General features: G+C 50.3%; 1 protein-coding gene across 2 annotated transcripts in view; it reads left to right on the plus strand.

Annotated features, from left to right (window-relative positions):
* RTF2 (replication termination factor 2) overlaps positions 1-21,404 on the plus strand; it is a 429,729-nt gene that overhangs the window by 295,335 nt on the left and 112,990 nt on the right. For both annotated transcript variants that reach the window (XM_086932494.1, XM_086932495.1), the window contains exon 6: positions 18,943-19,056. In XM_086932494.1, the coding sequence (XP_086788620.1) occupies positions 18,943-19,056 (114 nt within the window). The remainder of the gene's footprint in view (positions 1-18,942; positions 19,057-21,404) is intronic.

Consider the following 21,404-nt stretch of genomic DNA (forward strand, 5'->3'; position numbering starts at 1 on the left):
GTTAAACAGGCCTCCAAGTGAATTTGAAATGTCTTCATGTGCGCTTACTACACACCTCTTTTTCATTTGTAAATGGATCGCCTGCAATATGCCCCTAGTAATATTTCTTTGAAGAAGTTGCTCAGTGATTCGGAATGTTTTTCTTGGTTTGGAAGGCCAAGCACATTACAAAACACAATAATTCGCGCTCACAGTGGTAACTGCCCTGACGAAAACAAACAGCATGCAAGAATAGTTTGTGCGGGCCGCAAGACAGAAACTAAGGGTCGAGCAGCAACATGCTCCTAAATAAACGAGATGGAGAAGAACCCCTGCGAGGGGTGAGGGCACAGAATTCCTCTGTTTCGCAAAGAGCCAGAGACTTAAAGAACCAGGAATCCAATCGGCATCAACAATATGGTGCGGCTGCAGAGAGCAGGGTCCCCTGTGTGACTGTGGCCGTTGCTGTGGAGAGTGTGGGCTCGCTGCAGCGGGGTTTTGCGGAGCTGCTCCTGCTACCTGTGTCACTCCCAGGACTTCTGAGAATGCTGCTGTAGCTTCCCCCGCTGCCGCTGGGAGACAAATAGCTCATAAACATCTGGTTCCTTCAGCCCTCTGTACTTTGAAACTTGCGACCGGTGAGGTGCTGCAGCTGCCTCCTTGCCCAGGGCTCGAGTCTGGGTACCACGCCGGTGGACGGCGTCCCCCCACTTGATTTACCGGGGGGAAGCCGTCCCCCCTGCCGAACAGCTGGACATCGCTCTTTGGCCTCTCTGGGACGAGATCGTTTACTCTACCGCAAACACTTTTTACATCCCCCACTGCATTAAGACAGTGCGGTTTGAACGTCGTTACTACATCAGTGCTAGGGTGACCAGACGTCCCGGTTTTCCCCGGACGGTCCCCGTTTTTGGAGAAGTGTCCCCGTGTCCCGACACTTTTCTCCAAATGAGTCAAATGTCCCCGTTTTCGAACAGTGTCCGGGTTATACAAACAAATGTCCCGGTTTTTCATTAGTCCGATTGGCCGCATGCTCTGTTTGCACTGCGTGTGACTTCACTGAGGTGAGCGCTGTAGCAGGAAGGGAAATCCTTTGAAGAGAGACATTACCCCCTCATGGGTCCTCCCCGTCCCAGTCCTAACAACGTGAGGCAGTCTTGCCTCCACCCAGCCAATCACAACGCCAGTATTCAAAAGTTACATAAGCCCCTCCCACCTACCGCCATGCCTGTTTTTTTTCTGCTCCGACGGCGGTCGGAACGCTGGTGCTCCTGGTTCCTGTTTCTTGGTTTCTTCAGGACGGTTCCGTGAGTGTTTCATTTGCAGTTTTATGCTTCTGCGTTATTTTACTGTGTGAATTTCACAGGAGTATTTCATTTGCAGTTTTTTACTTCTGCATTGTTTCCTGTGTGTTTTTCTTTCTCTCTGCGCGGCTGCTCCAGTCCCCCGGTCAGCTGCGCTCCTGTTCTGGGGTCAGGGACTCTCCCCGTTCATGTGCTGGGCTGGGGCGGGGAGTTTTCGTGGTGTCCTGGCCCCGGGTCGTTCCGGCGCTGTGGTTCTAGTGCAGCGTCCGGCCCCCACGGTCATGGTCTTTTGACCTGGGGCTGTGGGTGGAGACTACAGGGCTGCCCTTGTAATTTCACCGGTCTCACGTTGTGTGATTTGGTGATTGGAGGCAGTGTTGCTTGGAGGTTGCTGGGCACTTCCTTTGTTGTGTGGTGAGTTCCTGTTTGGTTCGATTGCTCGGGTTCGCTCACCATGTGTGAAGGGTCGTCTTCACCTGTGCCTGCCTGGGCTGTTTCCATGCGGCATAGTTTCCAGGTTCTGCAGGTGGATGACATTTTTGCAGCTCCTGGGGCTGCGCTGAATACTGTGAAGGGCTACTGGTGTTCACAAGATCTTCCTGCCTATGCTGTCCAATTACCTGGGTTGATATAGTTTCAATCTGTGCTTTTCCACAGTTGTTGGTATTGGCTGCCCAGTATGCGCTGCCAGGGCCTACTTTGCGTTGTCCTGAGGATAGGTCTTTATTAGGGTGATGCTGGGTTGTGGCCCTAGATCCCTGGATGCTGTGGGGTTTTCCGCACAGTTTGTTTACTCTGTGGTGGTTGACCTTTTCCTTCCATGTTGTCCTGTTGGATATCCTGTCTGATGCATGGCTTGCGGCAGATACGCAGGGTTTTCCTCGTTTTCTGGGATGGTGGTTTCGCCTGGCGGACTTTGTCTCTCACTTTCCTGCATTTCCATGTGTTGCTTCTTCTTTTGGGGTGCGTTCTGGCTCTTGTTCGGCCTGTACTTCACTTTTCCTTCTCATGGGTTGTGTGGAGTTTGGCTGTTTGCGGGCCTTCCTTCCTGTCTTGGCTTGATGGGTTGAGTCTTCTCCTCGGCTGACCTGGTCCTGGCGTCTTGGTCCACTGTCTGTTTTTCTGTGGCTCCTTGGCTTTTTGGCTCCCTCTACTGACAGTCTGTGTGGTGGTGCTCTGTCTTCCTCTCTGCCCTTTCGTGGTCGGGGGTGGGGGAGGCTGTGTTCCGTTTGGTTCCCGGCCTCTGTTGCGCCTACGGCTGCCCCTGGGTGTTGGTCGTCCAGGGTTTTGGGTGTTGTTGTGCCCTGGGAGGGGGTCTCTGTGACCTGGTGGTTGCGGTTGCGTCTCTTTTTCTTTGGGTCTGTGTCCCACTCCTGGTGTTCATCTGGCAGTAGGTTCCCTGTCTCCGTTGCTGTTTTTGTTACGGTTTTGGGGGCTCGGATCCGTTGTTCCTGGCTTGTTGGTCCGGTCTGCTTTCCGACTGGTGGGTCCTGTCGGGCTTCGCTCTTGGTTTCCGGATTCCTTTCCGGGCTGTCCCCCTTTTTGGGCTGTTTTCACAGTTTCTCCATTGTCCTTTGACCCGTGTTGCATTTACCTTCTTCTTTGGGCGTCGGTCTCTTTTTGTCTCTGGGCGCTGTTGTGCTGGTTCCGGTGGCGGAGCGGGCCAAGGTTCCTCTTCCTCTTTGTTCTTGGTCCTGGCGCCCGTTGGTTCCTTTCTGCACGGTTCTGTGTCCCGGGGCTTTATACCATTTGGTGCAGCTGGTCGGTTGTTCCCCTTGCGGTCTGTCATTTCCCTCTTCCTGGTGGGTGTTTTTTATTTTTTATTTTTTTGGACTTCCCTGGATTTGGGTGTTGTCTGTTTTTCACGTTCCATCCGTCTGGCTGGTCCGCGGTTCCTGCGGTTTGCTGTGGATGGGTTCCTTTCTCTGTTTCAGGTGTTGCCTTTCGGCCTCTCTCCTGTTCCCCAGGTTTTTTCCGCAGTGCTGGCTCCTGCTGTGCAGGTTTTTTGCTGGTTGGCGGTTCTGCTCTGCTTGCTCCTGTTGTTCTATGTTATGCAGGGTCAGGTCTGGTCCATACCTGGGTAGGTGACCGCCTGGGGGGTGCTTTTGGCTTTTCCCTATGTGGCTTTTGTCCGTTTTATGCTTCCACCCTCCTTGTGACTGTTCTGGCGATGGTGGCGTTGTGGCCTTGCTCCAGTTACTGGGGTTCGTTGTGGTTCTGGCCATTTTTCTTCTGGTTCCTGTTCGGGGCCTTCGGTTTCTCGGGGCCTGTTCGTCACTTTGCAGGGGGTTGTTTTCACCCTCCGGCTCGGTTCTCTTCCCTGTTGGCTCTTTTGTGGGTCCTGCTGGGTCGCACTCTGCCCTTTGGGGTTGGTTGCGGTTCCAGGAGGTGGTGGCTGCCTCCACGACTGTGGTTCCTTGGGTTTGCCTGTTCCACCTGTCCTTTGTGTTTCTTCTGATTGGCTCTTTGGGTCCTTTTCCGTGCAGGTTACATGGCTCTGGTTCCTCTCTCCCCTGTTCTAGTTCCTACTTTGGCCTGGTGGCTTTGCTCTCCCGACCTGGTGTTTGGGGTGCGTTTTCAGCTCCCTTCTCTCCTCTTGTTGTCCTTGGACGCCTGTCCTTGGGGTTGGGCACCACGTTGGGGTCCTTGGTGGCTGCCGAGTTTTTTGATTCGTGCTGGCCTTCCCGTGGCTATTTGCTGCTTGGGCCTTCTTGGGGGGACCAGTTGCATGTCTCTGTTCCTGCTGGCTTCCATGTGGTGTTCCCACAACACTATGGCTCATTGGTGTGTCTTGTGCCTCTGGTGGTTCGGGCTCCCGCAGCTCTCTCTGGGCCGTGTCTTCTCTGTGGGTTTGTGTTTGGGACTGTCTGCGTTTTCGTTCGAAGACGCTGCTTGGGCCGTTTCCTCCTGTCCTCTGTTTTGTGCCCTCTGTGCTCGCTTCGGCGGCGCATTTTCTTTGTTTGGTTCGATTTGGTGTGGATTTGCATGGCCCCTGCACATTTCCTTGGCCTTCGGGTTTTCTATGTGCCTTCCCTCCTATTTCTCCTCCTGCATAGTCTGGGGAGGTAAGGGTGTGTGTGTAGGTGTCTGTATCGTTGGCCTCTCTGTCTTTGATTTCTGCTCCTGCTGCTGCTGGCGGGGGTCGGGTTTGGCCGGACTTCATTGACTCCAGCTCCGCTTTTTGGTCCACAGCTGGTTTTTGCCCTGACGTCACTTGCTTCTGACGGCCTGGCTCTTGTGCGGCTGTGGTTGGGGTCTTTGGGCTGTTCCTCTGTGGTAGCTCGTGGAATCCCATTGTCACGTCGGCCTTCGGCCCTTGGGTGCTGAGGTCGTCTTTGGGGTTCTTTTTTCTCTTTGTGTTCTTCCCATTGGGTCGTTCCTGTGCTGGGGGATCCTACCTCTGTGTTGGATTTTCTCAGGACTATTTTTTTACAGGGCCTTGCCCCTTCCGCTTTGTCTTCTCAGTGGGCGGCGGTTCGTGCTTGTCGGGGTCCTGGAGCCTCCTTGGTGGTTTTTGCCCCTTTGGAGAGTCGGTTTCTTCTAGGCTTTCGGCTTCGTCGGCCGGTCTCTCCTGTACTTGTGCCTTCTTGGGTTTTTGCCTGCTGTTTGGGGGGGGTTTGATGTTGCCCCCTTTTGGGCTCTTGCTGGTAGCTGTCTTGTTCTGGTTGTCAGCTACTGTGGCTTTTTTGCTGGCCATCACCTCTGCTCGTCGGTTGGGTGCTTTGGGTGCTCTGCTCGTTTCTTTTTCCTGTTGGGAGTTCCTGCCGGATTGGGTTGGTTTGTGGCTTGTTCCGGTCTTTCTTCCTGTGGGTTCTTCCCGTTTCCTTTGGCAGCTGGAGGTGATTCTTCCTCTTTACCTGCTGGGGGGTCCCTTGTTCCCCCTTCCTTGGTGGTTCGCTGGACTCTCCGGTTTTTCCCACCTTCGTTCCCTGGTGTTTTTCCATTTTCTCCTGCCCTGTTTGTCTCCTGTGGAGATGTGGCTTGGGGGATATGATTTTCCGGTTCTGAGGTTGGTCAGTGGGTGCGTTTGGCGGTCTGTCTGCCTTTTTGGTCCTTTGGGTCTGCCTCCTCCGTCTCTGGTGCTGGGTCGTTAGACACGTTCTGTGCCTGCTTCCTGGGCTGGGGCGGCAGGAGTTTTCTATCCGGGAATTTGTTGGGCGGCCACCCGCTGTCCCGTCTCGTATTTGTGCTACCTTCTTGGCTTGTTGTTTTACATGCCTCTGCTGGCTGTTTTTCTGTTGGCGTCTTGGACGTTGCTGTTCGTTGATCTTTACTGATTTGTACTCTGCATGGATCCCTGGTGTCCTGCGTTTTTTGTTGGTTCTCTGCTTGTGAGTTCCTCACGTTGTTAGGACTGGGACGGGGAGGACCCATGAGGGGGTAATGTCTTATTACTTACCGGTAATCTTCATTACCCCGATTAGGGTCCTCCCCGTCCCAGTCCTGTACCCTCCCGCCCTCCCGCTGTGTTTGTGTCGGAGTCTTGTTGATAACAGGCATGGCGGTAGGTGGGAGGGGCTTATGTAACTTTTGAATACTGGCGTTGTGATTGGCTGGGTGGAGGCAAGACTGCCTCACGTTGTTAGGACTGGGACGGGGAGGACCCTAATCGGGGTAATGAAGATTACCGGTAAGTAATAAGACATTTTCTCTCTGGATTTCCCTTCTTTGTCCACGCAGCGCCACCTACGTACTTTTGCTGACTTCCAAGAGGTGCCCCCACAGGCGTGTTGCAAAGATGTTAATCAGGCCTCCTGTGCACATTAGAACAAATCCTCGCGCCCTGATTGCGGCACCACAGGGGGCTTTTAACTGCTGTGACCACCTACTAATACTGGTTCGGTACCTGGTGTTAACACAAGTCTCTGCAGTTATGGGAGAACAATGAAAGGGAGAGGCTGACGTTAATCTTAGTCCATCAGTCTGATCAGGGAAAGCGTGTGGGGGGGGGGGGGGGCGGGGAATAGCGGGGGAAATCGACAAAGGTCTAGTCAAACCAGTAAATACACTGCTCAGCCATTGTCCGTTTTTAGGAGGAAAAAAATAAGATATAATTTACTGGAACGAGTGGGTATTGCATTTTTTGGAATATAAGTCTTTTAAACAACAGGTCGCTACTGAAAACACTAATATTCTCCTTTGATAACGTATACTTGCTCAACTTAATTACCCATTTTGTCAGGGATGTTCGGTGAGGTTTTCTGCCACCCCACAAATGACTTTCATCTGGTCGACCTAAATAATGTGATGATTTGAAGCGCTTTAAAAAAAAGAGTGTTGCAAACTGATGCTCCTTATAAAGTTTTGTGCATCTTCCTTTGGACATTTATCCAAATCGTACTTTACAAATTCAACCTAAACATGGTTACCACCTGAGGAATTTATCTGCACATTAATATAATGCATGATGTATTCACTGGTGGGGACACTCTTATGCCGAGGCATACACCTGTAGGGAGAACACCATGCAAGTTGATGAGTGCACATTCTGTGACACCAATACAAACTGGCTTTCTTTCTTACATATCCTGTATACGGGACACCCATGAATTCCCTATGTGACATACAGTGTAAACCTCTTGAATGAATTAATAAATGTTCTCGAGTAGCCCACATTGTGAACTGAGGCACAGAAAAGGAAATTAAGTTACATATGTCAGCGCCAGTCTTCTGCTTCCAAAGTATGCGGCGAGGAATTAGATTGCATTTGTATAATTTCCATCATGCTTATGTTCAAACGTTGTGCCTGCTTACATTTGCCCTTTTTTTGAAAAGTACATAAGAGCAAGTCATGCGTAGGATCCCACAATCCGGTCCAGTGAGGACAGCCAGGATAACAACACAGGTCTTCCTAATCCTACAGGTGACATATCTACTAAACCCTTTCACCTGAGGGGCATTCGTGTGGACTGCGCTGATACCCCCACCGCTAAATTTATTCCACTCAGGCTGCAACACACCACATATACACACCAGCGAAAGCACGGGCAGTGATGGGGCAAGCACCTGTCTTGTAGAGAGCAGGTATAATGCACGCAGCACCAATGCAAGCATCACACACACGCACACTTGCCTGGCAGCATGTGCAGTGGCAGTGCACGTTTCTCTTATACAGTACAGGTTCAGCACAGATAGTGGCACTGTAAGTTTCCTTCACAGATATATGTACACCGAGGGTCCTGCTCAAACAGCCTTTGACAGTGTGAGTTTCCTTCGCAACCTACAGGTTCTGCATAGCCAGTGCCCACTCGGTCTCCAATTAGTGGGTTTTTAAGGTGCCATGGGTTTATGGGGGCAATCTTGCCCACCTGTGGTTTACCAACCTCCACATGTGTCCAAACCAGGAAGTGGTCAGAGATACCCCTCGCCAACTGACGCACCTCCTTGACCTGTGCTGTTTGTTCTGCTGGCACAATAGCAGTCAATTCTAGATAGAGTGCGGTGGGCCCAGGAGTAAAATGTGTATTGCATATCCATAGGTTGAAGTGCTCGCCAGGCGTGAACCAAACCCATCGCTCCCAGAAAATCATGAATCTGCGACAGGGAAGGTGGCAATTCTTTCGTCGGGCACCGATCTAAGTGGCCTGACACAATTGAGTTGAAGTCCCCACCAACGAGCAGTCGACCCACAGGGAGGGATATTTATCTAATTTCTTACTGAAAAAATGCACTATTCCCATTATCAACCAATATACATACTCATGCACACACACAAACAATCCTAACATATTTTCCAGTAATAATACTTTCTTTAACTATCAATCAATCAATCAATCAATCAATCAATCAATCAATCCAATCATTACATTTCTAAAGCGCGCTACATACCCGTGAGGGTCTCAAGGCGCTGGGGGGGGGGGGGGGGGGGGGGTCGCTACTGATCGAAGAGCCAGGTCTTGAGGAGTCTTCTGAAGGCCAGCAGGTCCTGAGTCTGTCGTAGGTTGGTTGGGAGAGTGTTCCAGGTCTTGGCGGCGAGGTAGGAGAAGGATCTTCCGCCGGCTGTGGTTTCCCGGATATGAGGGACTGTAGCGAGGGCGAGGTAGGCTGAGCGGAGTCTTCGGGTGGGGGTTTGGAAGCAGAGTCGGTTGTTGAGGTAGGTAGGTCTGGTGTTGTGAAGTGCTTTGTGTGCATAGATGAGGAGCTTGAACGTGATCCTCTTGTTGACTGGGAGCCAGTGCAGGCCTCTCAGGCGAGGTGTGATGTGGCAGCGGCGGGGAACGTCGAGGATTAGTCGAGCTGATGCGTTCTGGACTCGTTGTAGTTGTCTCAAGAGCTTGTTTGTTGTTCCTGAGTAGAGGGCGTTCCCTCGAGTCGGCTGGTGGCAAGGGCCTGGGAGACGGTCTTTCTCGTGTCGATGGGGATCCATTTGAAGATTCTGCGGAGCATTCGGAGGGTGTTGAAGCAGGACGCGGAGACGGCGTTGACTTGCCTGGTCATGGAGAGGGTGGAGTCGAGGATGACCCCCAGGTTGCGTGCGTGGTCCATGGGTTCCTGGGCTGTGCCTAGTGATGTGGGCGACCAGGAGTCGTCCCAGGCTGATGGGGCGGGTCCGAGGATGAGGACCTCTGTCGTGTCTGAGTTCAGCTTCAGTCTGCTGTCCTTCATCCAGTCTGCTACGGCCCTCATTCCTCTGTGGAGGTTGGCTTTGGCGGTGTAGGGGTCTTCGGTGAGGGATATGATTAGCTGGGTGTCGTCGGCGTAGGAGATGATGTGGAGGTTATGTTGACGTGGGCGAGAGGTGCAATGTAGATATTGAACAGCGTCGGGCTGAGGGAGGATCCCTGTGGAACACCGCAGATGATCTTAGTGGTTTTTGAGCGAAAGGGTGGGAGGTGGACGCTCTGGGTTCTTCCGGAGAGGGCCTTTTCTTGAATGCCGGCGTCCTGAAGGCGTGTTGATAGGGTGCGGTGGCAGCCTGTGTCAAAGGCTGCTGATAGGTCCAGGAGGATGAGGGCGGCTGTTTCTCCTTTGTCTATCAAGGTTCTGATGTCGTCAGTGGCGGCGATGAGGGCGGTCTCAGTGCTGTGGTTGCTGCGAAAACCGGATTGGGAGGGGTTAAGGATATTGTTGTCTTCAAGGTAGCGGGTTAGCTGTTTGTTGGCGATCTTTCGCCAGGAACGGGAGCAGGGAGATGGGCCAGAAGTTCTTGAGGTCCTTGGGGTCTGCTTTGGGCTTCTTCAGAAGGGCGTTGATCTCGGCATGCTTCCAGGTTTTCTAGAAGGTGGCTGTCTCGAAGGAGCAGTTGATGGTTTTCCGGAGGTGGGGCACGATGGTTGTGCTGGCCTTGTTGAAGACGTGGTGCGGGCAGGGGTCCGATGAGGATCCGGAGTGGATGGAGTTCCTGGTTTTGATGGTGTCTTCGTCGCTGAAGCTGGACCAAGTGGTCAGGCGGCTGGAGCGGGTGGTAGTCGCCGGGGTGGTAGACTCAGTGGTGGGTGCGGGGTGGTCGGAGTTGAAGCTGTTGTGGAGGTCGGTGATCTTGCGGTGAAAGTAGGTGGCCAGGGAGTCGCACAGGTCTTGTGATGGTGGGATGTCGTTGGTGTTGGAGCTGGGGTTGGAGAGTTCTTTCACGATACTGAAGAGCTCTTTGGTGTTGTGTGTGTTGTTGTCTAGGCGGTCCTTGAAGACGGTCCTCTTGGCGGTCCTGATGAGTTGGTGGTGCCTGCGGGTGGAGCTCTTAAGGGCTGTGTGGCCGTCTGGTGTTCGGTCGGGGAGCCATTTTTTCTCCAGCTTCCGACAGGTGTGCTTGGAGGTCCGGAGGTCTTCGGTGAACCAGGTGGCTTTCTTGTTGGTGTGGTTGGTTGTGGAGATCTTGAGAGGGGCGAGGGTGTTGGCGCGGCCGTTGAACCACTGTGTGAGGTTGGTTGCGGCGGTGTCTGGGTCGGTGGGGTCGGCGGGTGGTCTCGGGGCAAGGGTGGTCGTCAGTTGGTCCTCGGTGACCTTGCCCCAGCAGCGGCGTGGCAGCTGTTGGGTGCAGTGGTGTGTGGTTGGTTTCCTGAAGGTGAAGTGGATGCATCTGTGGTCGGTCTAGTGGGGTTCGGTGGTGTGGTTGAAGGAGACGTGGGGGCTTGCGGAGAAGATGGGGTTCAGTGTGTGTCCGGCGGCGTGGGTGGGTCACGAGCTGTTTGAGTCCGAGGTTGGTGAGGTTGTAGATCAGGGTGGTGGAGTTGGCGTTGTTCTCGAGGTGGAAGTTCAGGTCCCCGAGGAGGATGTTGTCCGTGGAGGCGAGGGCGCTGATGAGGTCGGCGATGGTGTCGCTGAACTGTGGTCGGGGTCCTGGAGGTCTGTAGATGAGGGTTCCTCTGAGGGTCCTGTTGGGGTCGGTGTTCATCTGGAAATGCATGTGCTCAGCGGTGGTGTGGGTGTCGTCGGTGTTAGTTGAGATTCTGATGGAGTCCTTGTGGACGATCGCGATTCCACCTCCTACTCCGTTGTCGTGGTCTCTGCAGGAGATCTTGTAGCCCTGTGGGATGGCTATGGCGATGTATGGTGCTGAGGTGGCGTTCAGCCAGGTCTCCGTCAGGAAGGTAACGTCGGGGCGGTGGAGTCTAGGAGGTCCCAGAGTTCGATGGCATGCTTGCGAGCGGAGCGGGTGTTGAAGAGAATGCAGTGGAGGGTGCTGGAGTCGTAGTGCAGTCTGGCGTGACGGGGCCGCGGGATCCATGGGTTCTGGCGCTGGGCGTGGTCCACTATGTGGATCCATTTCTTTTTAGATAGCTGTTATCATTCAATTTATGGCTTTGTCAGCCTAATGCTATGTCCAAATATTTCAACAATCCTCACCAAACTTCTAATTCACCTATTCATAAACATGGACGTGTGTGCTTTTCATCACGCCAGACTGCACTACGACTCCAGCACCCTCCGTGCACTCAACACCAGACGAGCCCACCCCTGCTACCGGGCCACCCCGAAACGCACCCAAGGACCCTTTACCTGCCGCAACTGCAGCTACACCAGCATCCAGCCCATAAAAACACCAGCCAAAGAACCCAACCACCTCCACTGCATTCTCTTCAACACCCGCTCCGCTCGCAAGCATGCCATCGAACTCTGGGACCTCCTAGACTCCACCGCCCCGACGTTACCTTCCTGACGGAGACCTGGCTGAACGCCACCTCAGCACCATACATCGCCATAGCCATCCCACAGGGCTACAAGATCTCCTGCAGAGACCGCGACAACGGAGTAGGAGGTGGAATCGCGATCGTCCACAAGGACTCCATCAGAATGTCAACTAACACCGACGACACCCACACCACCGCCGAGCACATGCATTTCCAGATGAACACCGACCCCAACAGGACCCTCAGAGGAACCCTCATCTACAGACCTCCCGGACCCTGACCACAGTTCAGCGACACCATCGCCGACCTCATCAGCGCCCTCGCCTCCACGGACAACATCCTCCTCGGGGACCTGAACTTCCACCTCGAGAACAACGCCAACTCCACCACCCTGATCTACAACCTCACCAACCTCGGACTCAAACAGCTCGTGACCCACCCACGCCGCCGGACACACACTGGACCCCATCTTCTCCGCAAGCCCCCACGTCTCCTTCAACCACACCACCGAACCCCACTAGACCGACCACAGATGCATCCACTTCACCTTCAGGAAACCAACCACACACCACTGCACCCAACAGCTGCCACGCCGCTGCTGGGGCAAGGTCACCGAGGACCAACTGACGACCACCCTTGCCCCGAGACCACCCGCCGACCCCACCGACCCAGACACCGCCGCAACCAACCTCACACAGTGGATCAACGGCCGCGCCAACACCCTCGCCCCTCTCAAGACCTCCACAACCAACCACACCAACAAGAAAGCCACCTGGTTCACCGAAGACCTCCGGACCTCCAAGCACACCTGTCGGAAGCTGGAGAAAAAATGGCTCCCCGACCGAACACCAGACGGCCACACAGCCCTTAAGAGCTCCACCCGCAGGCACCACCAACTCATCAGGACCGCCAAGAGGACCGTCTTCAAGGACCGCCTAGACAACAACACACACAACACCAAAGAGCTCTTCAGTATCGTGAAAGAACTCTCCAACCCCAGCTCCAACACCAACGACATCCCACCATCACAAGACCTGTGCGACTCCCTGGCCACCTACTTTCACCGCAAGATCACCGACCTCCACAACAGCTTCAACTCCGACCACCCCGCACCCACCACTGAGTCTACCACCCCGGCGACTACCACCCGCTCCAGCCGCCTGACCACTTGGTCCAGCTTCAGCGACGAAGACACCATCAAAACCAGGAACTCCATCCACTCCGGATCCTCATCGGACCCCTGCCCGCACCACGTCTTCAACAAGGCCAGCACAACCATCGTGCCCCACCTCCGGAAAACCATCAACTGCTCCTTCGAGACAGCCACCTTCTAGAAAACCTGGAAGCATGCCGAGATCAACGCCCTTCTGAAGAAGCCCAAAGCAGACCCCAAGGACCTCAAGAACTTCTGGCCCATCTCCCTGCTCCCGTTCCTGGCGAAAGATCGCCAACAAACAGCTAACCCGCTACCTTGAAGACAACAATATCCTTAACCCCTCCCAATCCGGTTTTCGCAGCAACCACAGCACTGAGACCGCCCTCATCGCCGCCACTGACGACATCAGAACCTTGATAGACAAAGGAGAAACAGCCGCCCTCATCCTCCTGGACCTATCAGCAGCCTTTGACACAGGCTGCCACCGCACCCTATCAACACGCCTTCAGGACGCCGGCATTCAAGAAAAGGCCCTGGCCTGGACCATATCCTTCCTCTCCGGCAGAACCCAGAGCGTCCGCCTCCCACCCTTTCGCTCAAAAACCACTAAGATCATCTGCGGTGTTCCACAGGGATCCTCCCTCAGCCCGACGCTGTTCAATATCTACATTGCACCTCTCGCCCACGTCAACATAACCTCCACATCATCTCCTACGCCGACGACACCCAGCTAATCATATCCCTCACCAAAGACCCCTACACCGCCAAAGCCAACCTCCACAGAGGAATGAGGGCCGTAGCAGACTGGATGAAGGACAGCAGACTGAAGCTGAACTCAGACACGACGGAGGTCCTCATCCTCGGACCCGCCCCATCAGCCTGGGACGACTCCTGGTCGCCCACATCACTAGGCACAGCCCAGGAACCCATGGACCACGCACGCAACCTGGGGGTCATCCTCGACTCCACCCTCTCCATGACCAGGCAAGTCAATGCCGTCTCCGCGTCCTGCTTCAACACCCTCCGAATGCTCCGCAGAATCTTCAAATGGATCCCCATCGATACGAGAAAGACCGTCTCCCAGGCCCTTGCCACCAGCCGACTCGAGGGAACGCCCTCTACTCAGGAACAACAAACAAGCTCTTGAGACAACTACAACGAGTCCAGAACGCATCAGCTCGACTAATCCTCGACGTTCCCCGCCGCTGCCACATCACACCTCGCCTGAGAGGCCTGCACTGGCTCCCAGTCAACAAGAGGATCACGTTCAAGCTCCTCATCTATGCACACAAAGCACTTCACAACACCAGACCTACCTACCTCAACAACCGACTCTGCTTCCAAACCCCCACCCGAAGCCTCCCTCCGCTCAGCCTACCTCGCCCTCGCTACAGTCCCTCATATCCGGAAAACCACAGCCGGCGGAAGATCCTTCTCCTACCTCGCCGCCAAGACCTGGAACACTCTCCCAACCAACCTACGACAGACTCAGGACCTGCTGGCCTTCAGAAGACTCCTCAAGACCTGGCTCTTCGATCAGTAGCGACCCCCCCCCCCCCCCCCCCCCCCAGCGCCTTGAGACCCTCACGGGTATGTAGCGCGCTTTAGAAATGTAATGATTGGATTGATTGATTGATTGATTGATTGATTGATAGTTAAAGAAAGTATTATTACTGGAAAATATGTTAGGATTGTTTGTGTGTGTGCATGAGTATGTATATTGGTTGATAATGGGAATAGTGCATTTTTTCAGTAAGAAATTAGATAAATATCCCTCCCTGTGGGTCGACTGCTCGTTGGTGGGGACTTCAACTCAATTGTGTCAGGCCACTTAGATCGGTGCCCGACGAAAGAATTGCCACCTTCCCTGTCGCAGATTCATGATTTTCTGGGAGCGATGGGTTTGGTTCACGCCTGGCGAGCACTTCAACCTATGGATATGCAATACACATTTTACTCCTGGGCCCACCGCACTCTATCTAGAATTGACTGCTATTGTGCCAGCAGAACAAACAGCACAGGTCAAGGAGGTGCGTCAGTTGGCGAGGGGTATCTCTGACCACTTCCTGGTTTGGACACATGTGGAGGTTGGTAAACCACAGGTGGGCAAGATTGCCCCCATAAACCCATGGCACCTTAAAAACCCACTAATTGGAGATAAACTCTTAAAAGAATTTGAGCTCTACTATCAAGAAAATTAGTGCTCGGAGGAATCCGCACAGACACAATGGGAGGCCTTCAACGTGGTGGTTAGAAGTCATGCAATCTCCTTGATTGCGGGAACCTGGAAAGAGAAGAACGCACAATTGATGAGTTTAGAAGCAGACATGCTACACCTAGAGAGGGAAATGCAAGACTCACAATCGGGAGGGATCAAACATCTGTTGAAGACGAAAACTAAAGAATGTACATCCTTTGTTCCAGATGTGGCTGGAGTGCAGTACAGGGCAACGCTCAGTAGAATATATGATGTTGGTGATAAAGCCGGGAAACTGCTGGCATGGCTAGATCATTGCGAACAGACCAGCAGACTAGTGGGGGAACTGACATGCGACACCGGTCAACAACAAACTGACCAACACAAGATCGCAGATGAATTCGGGAATTATTGCCAACCAGTTTATAAGTCCTGTCGGTATCCTCGGGGGCTGAAGCCTAGTCCCTTCTATCCGATATGCCCCTACCTACTCTCTCTGAGGAAGACCGGGCTAACTTGGATTTAGAACTGGCGAGTATAGAAGTAAAGAGAGCTATAAGAGACCTACAGGTAGGCAAGGCGATGGGCCCCAACGGTCTGCTGATTGAATAGTATAAACTGGCCCGACCAAACTAGCGCCATATCTTATGAACATGTTCATGGAGAGTCGTGAGAAAGGAATTCTCCCGGATGAGCAAAGAATGGCCACCATCGTGGTCATCCATAAAAAGGGGAAGCCCAAGGACAAATGTCCCTCGTATCGACCTATATCCCTGCTTAACGCAGAAGCCAAGATCCTACCAAAACGGTTGGCTACTTGCTTGTTCCAAGTAATAGCAAAACTCGTGCATCCAGACAAATCTGGTTTCATGCCAGCGCAAAACACTTCCCTTAATCTTAGACGTCTACACGGAGTGATCGGAAGGTTGGGCACGTTACGGGAAGACACTGTGGTGGGGGTCATTGACACCACCATGGCGCTCGACACGATTGAGTGGCCGTATATGTTTGTGGTCCTTAAAAAGTTCGGATTTGGCCAGGGGTTTTTCAGCTGGATCCGCCTCCTATATGCGGGCCCAGTGGCTCCAGTAGTAGTGAATAATTGCAGGTCTCCAGCGTTTAATCTTGAGAGGGAAACTAGGCAGGGGTTCCCCTTTTCCCCGCTGCTCTTAGCTCTGATGTTGGAACCCTTGGCAATGTGGATCTGAAAAGATCCAGTCATGAGCGGTCTCAGATGGTCGGAAGAATGGGAGGACCGCATCTCCCTGTATGCAGACAATATTTTACTGTATATGGCGTCACCCAGATCATCACTAAATAGAGTACTGCATATTATCACTAATTTTGGGAAATATTTCGTTTACTGTATAAATTGGACGAAATCAATCATTTGTCCTCCACTGTAGTTTTCCCCCCAACCCAAGGGAAATGGCATCACTGAAGAGGTCGAAGGGTTTAGGTACCTGGGGATCTAGATTACCAGTGACCAGACAAGATTTTATGAATGCAACCTCTTGCCCCCACTACATAGACTCAAAAGTGACATCTCCCACTGGAAGACACTCCCGTTGTCGCTGTTGGGGCGCGCTGCGCTCTTTAAAATGATGTCCCCAGCACACTTTTCTATACGTATTGCAGAATTCTCCAGGCCAGATTTTCTCACAATACTTCAGAGCTATTGAAAGTTCCCAAAGGGAACTTTTGTGGGGCCACCCCGGATCTCCTCACAGAAGCTCACCAGGGGATGGTACGATGGAGGAATTGGCCTCCTGGATGTTAAAAGATACTACTGGGCGGCGCAACTAGCCGCCATTAACCAATGTATTTACAGGCCCCAAGCAGACCTGGGATACTTGATTGATAGATGGTTACTACCAGGTGGGGACTGCTCAAGAGTGCTACATAACAAGCCTGCTTGGCTGAAACTGACCAGCCCCACCACACAAGCGGTTAGCATATGTTGAACGGTGAATAAGAGCCTGGGTTGGGAGGGGCGTATTACACTCGCCAACCCTCTTTGGGACACAGATATTAGGAAACTTGCGTAACACTAAGGGCTTTGACCGGTGGGACGTTATTGGTATCTCCAAGGTCAGAGATTTGTGGAAAGCAGGCGACGTGGTCCTCTTCACATGTTTACAGACTAAGTATGAAATTGCAGATACAGAGTACTTCAGATGTCTTCAAATACAGCATGCACTACGTGCGAGGATTCCCAAGGGGGAATCCCTCCCAGAATCCTCTCCACTTGAGGCTAGAGTCATGGACGAATATATGCTGAGGAAATCTATTTCCATGACATATAAGAAACTAATAAACAATATGTCGGACACCGTGATCCAGCTCCGAGCTCGATGGGACCACGATGTAGCAGGAATTTAGGACGAAGAATGGATGGCAGCCTTGTTCTCCTCTCGGTAGACGGCCATCTCCTCTAGACTCAGACTGGTGCAATAAAAAATCCTTCATAGAATATATCTTACCAGCCCACACTCGTGAAGATGGGCTATAGACCTGATTCGAGATGTGAGGCGATGTGGGCAGTAGGGCACCTTTGCGCATATCATCTGGGAATGCATATCCAGAAATACTAGTCGAACCTGATAAAGTGTATGGAGGGAGTTATAGAAGTTAAAATAGAACCCAATATAAAGCTGTGTTTACTGAATGTATGGAGACCCACAGATTTGAGTAGAAAAGGACAAACTTGGGTGATGCTGGGAAATATGATTTAAAGCGAAATATCGCCAAAATGTGGGGAGCCCAGGAGATACCAGTATTGGCAGGGTGGCAAAGAGACATGGATGGTGCATGCTGATGGAGCGTACAATATACGAAGCAAGGGGGTGCCCTAAAAAGTGGACTCAGATATGGGGAAAATGGAACGCCTTCAGGGGTGGTATTCGCGAACCCCCAAGGTCGGGGCAGGACCATGGACATTTGCAGCTTGAGTAAAATTTGGTCGAACGGTATTATCGTACAAATAAGTGTGTTCGTTCGGCTGCATCCAGATAGCTGGGTGTGAGCAGGCTCTTTCCTGACATTGTTGACAAATTATTGTATGTGTAATGTGGTCATCAATAAAAAGAATTATAAAAAAAAGAAATGAGATAAATGTATAGTGTAGTCCCAATTTTCCAATGTTAAGTAGTGCCTAGAGTTTTAGTCGCATGCAAAGTTAGGAATTATCTGGTTCTCTGAGTATTGTTCAGGTCCTAACCTGGGTTGTGTAAACGGTGTAGCTTTTAACCTGTGTTCTGCTAAAAGCTGCATGCCCTGCACTCCTACATATGCCTCTAATTTTGTATGGTTTGATGCCCATGTGTACACCAATGTATAAAATGTAAAAATATTAAACCTGCTAGCCTCACTTAATTGAGGCCCTTGTTTTCATTGTCGCTGTTGTGGTTTGTCGCCGTTTAAGAGCTACGCCAAGGAATGATTCAGACTGTAGTGTGCACGTTACCTGAGATTACTCACTTGATGCAAGCCGTTGCTATAGAGTGTGCTTTAAAAACAAATGAGAATGGAACGAAAATATCCACATTAACATTTTGTCATCTAGAAGCATTTAATGAGGAATACAATGATTGCAACTGTTTGTCAATGACACGTATCTTGCATATTGCTTGGGGTGAAAACTGTAAGGGCACACATGTTATTGAGCCGTATGGCATGAAATTGCCTAGACCTCGGATGTTTCTCTTGCAACTAGAAATAAGAGATCATAAAATGGAAGTATATCTGCCTAGAGAGTATTAAACTAGGTGTTCATTTCGTTAAAGTACCAAAATATAGAGGTCCCAGTCTAAAATGTGTACCGTTTCTGTGAGGGGAAACCGACGTGCCATATAGCAGGGTTCTTGTAAAGAAATCCATGTTATTCAAGACGTTCACTGGCGTGTTTCTCTATTAATGATGATGTTACTGCATTAGTCCATGGTTATGTTGGGACAGGAGCATAATGTTCGAACCAGCTTGTTTGGAAGAAAGATATTTTGAAGTCTTGCCTCCTCTTCCCTGCATTAGCTAATCCTTTGAGTTCTGGATTTGGAAAATGTTGGTTAGTTGACTAAAACAAATAATTTTCTAACTTTAATGTCAATACTGACTTGGATTTACATTCACAGTTGGATGTTTTCAAATAAGAGCTCTTGTTAGAAATTCATGCATGCAAATATATCCATAACCAATTGAATTTATTTAACCCATACTTGATGATTTGTCGTTTCCTTTTAGTGTGGTGTTGCTTTCCAGGAAGATGATATCATTACCCTTAATGGCAGTAAAGAGGAAGTGGAAGTGCTGAGAAAGAAAATGGAAGAAAGAAGGCAAAAGGCGAAACTGGAGAGGGTACTACAGTTGAAACAGATTATTATCCTTTTAAATATCTTGTTAAAGTGATGCTGCATCACCTTTTGAGACTTGGGCAGTTTAATTGTCAATAGTGTTTTTTTCTCCAAAAATCAATCGTTCTAAAGACCAACAGTTATTTTAACAACCCCCATCAGATCCAATCACCCTCCACTATTCTTTTTCATTGTGCACCCTCAGTTGAGCCCTACCCTACTCTAATACTCTAATATAAATTCGTCCTGCAAACAGTATCCTTCTCTGCCATCTCATAAACACCCCAGCGTACCACCTAGCCCCACCACTGCCTCCTGCTTAGCTATAACAATCTCACTTTCTGCTACTTCCTCCCTATCACAGAGATCTTTCATCAACCCCCATGCATACCTTGCATTAATAAAAGCTGTGCTAAACATGCCCACACTTTCCATGAACAGAATACCTTCTCTGTTTATCTGCTTGCAATGTTCTTATAATGACCCTGCCATGATCAGACCATAAAATGATGCATGTAGACAACCCAAAGCTCTACCAGTTCCCCACCATGGATTTTTTTTGTTGCAGTTTGTCCCACAGTCTCTAGGCTTATTTCTGTACCATAAATAGTATATTCGTCTGGTTGCATTTGTTCTCCAACAGTAATGCCAGCAGAGTAAGGTACTTCTGACTTGATTCTTGAAAAGCCTTCATAACTGGCTACCAGATAACCAGGCCGTTACCGAACAGGATTGGATGTATCTTTGCTCGTGTGCTTGATTATCTCCTTCTGTGTGATGCATGACAAATGTGTAATATCTACAAACAGATGCACTTGCAATGTAATAAACTGGAAAGCCATGTATCCTAGAGGACTTACCCTTTTTGCATAATTCTTATGACCGTTCCCTATTTCGGCTTAAATCATCGGACTGCCGATCATCTCACCACCATTCCTTATTCATTGGAAAGCACTCCGTTATTGAAAATCTGACTTTACGTAATACTTTACATTAAACCATCCATTGTCAGTATCCCTTTTGGGAAGTTAAAGTCTGACACAATGAGGAAGTAACTGTTTATTTTTTATTCCATTGCTCCTCGCTTGCTTCCTCTAGGACACTGACTATTTGCTTTTCAATCAGTTTTTCAGAATGTTCAATAACCTGTATTCTATTTTTCTGCCTTGCCATTGAACTTTATTAGTTTTGGCCTGTTGGGCCATTCATACCCTTATTAGTCATACTACTCAGAGTTAGATTTAGGGTCCTTCAACTTTTTTCCACGTGGATGACCAATTCCAAGCTATATGTTATTGAGCAATGAAACCTGCACATGTATTAACTCCCAGGTGCATCAGAGGAAATGGTACTCAAAAAAATCAAAGCTTGAGCCATAATATAGATCTATTGATGGACCAACTGTGCCACTTAGCCAGCTTCTTTATGCCAGAAACGCAATAGTCCTGGAAAAGTCTTCAAATCTCTTCTCCTCATACGTTATATGGCTCTCTCATTCACACCATTCTAAAGAGCCCCCGGTAGCCATATAAGTAATATGCAGCTAAATGAGCAGCAGCGCAATGCATCTACATGTTAACCCTCTTTTTTGAAAATACTGTCTTGTATATATGCTTTAAAAAATCAGCAATGCTGATTTAGGCCAATACCATGTAGAGCCATTAAAAAACATCTTTGATCACCAATGGGGTATCCTTAGTATGTCCAAAACACATATGAAAATATGCCCGATCTGCATCCTTAAGCTATATTTTAACGGTGCCGGAATCGTGAATTTAGTAAACACTATGGAAGCCTCACTTCAGACTTCTTGTCTGGACCGAGGTGTCTGAGTCTGACTGAGTAAAGTGCTTCGCTCTGGTTTTCCAATAGGTCACTTGGTACAAAAAGTCTTTTGACAGAGCCGCTGTACACCCGCTTCTTGTTGTGTCTTGTCTTTATGAATGGCAGTATATCAACTGGCCTCTCTTCATTGTTCTACCTTGATGGAATTAATAATTTAACTATTCCACACCCTTGAGAAGCATTGAGCAAAGAGTAGTCCCGACTTATTTAAGAGAAGCCAAACCAGATTCACTCACATTTTCCAAAGCCAGAGTAGTGAGTCCACAACAAGAACACTTTCAGAGAGGTGCACTCCTCATATTAATAAAAAAAACAACAAAAAAAGTTCACTCGACATTTTGACAAATACTTGTGCATCCTTCTAACCTTAATCATCGACTTAATATCCATTTGGTTTTCTGCAAATAAATGGAAAAGGGCCGACATATTGCATGTGCTGCTATCGTTTTAACGTGCACTTTTTTTCATGCTATAAGGATAATTGAATTGCAGCCTAGTATGTCCAGG

The sequence above is a fragment of the Lissotriton vulgaris genome, chromosome 7 (genome assembly GCF_964263255.1).
Source record: "Lissotriton vulgaris chromosome 7, aLisVul1.2, whole genome shotgun sequence".
Classification (NCBI taxonomy): domain Eukaryota; kingdom Metazoa; phylum Chordata; class Amphibia; order Caudata; family Salamandridae; genus Lissotriton; species Lissotriton vulgaris.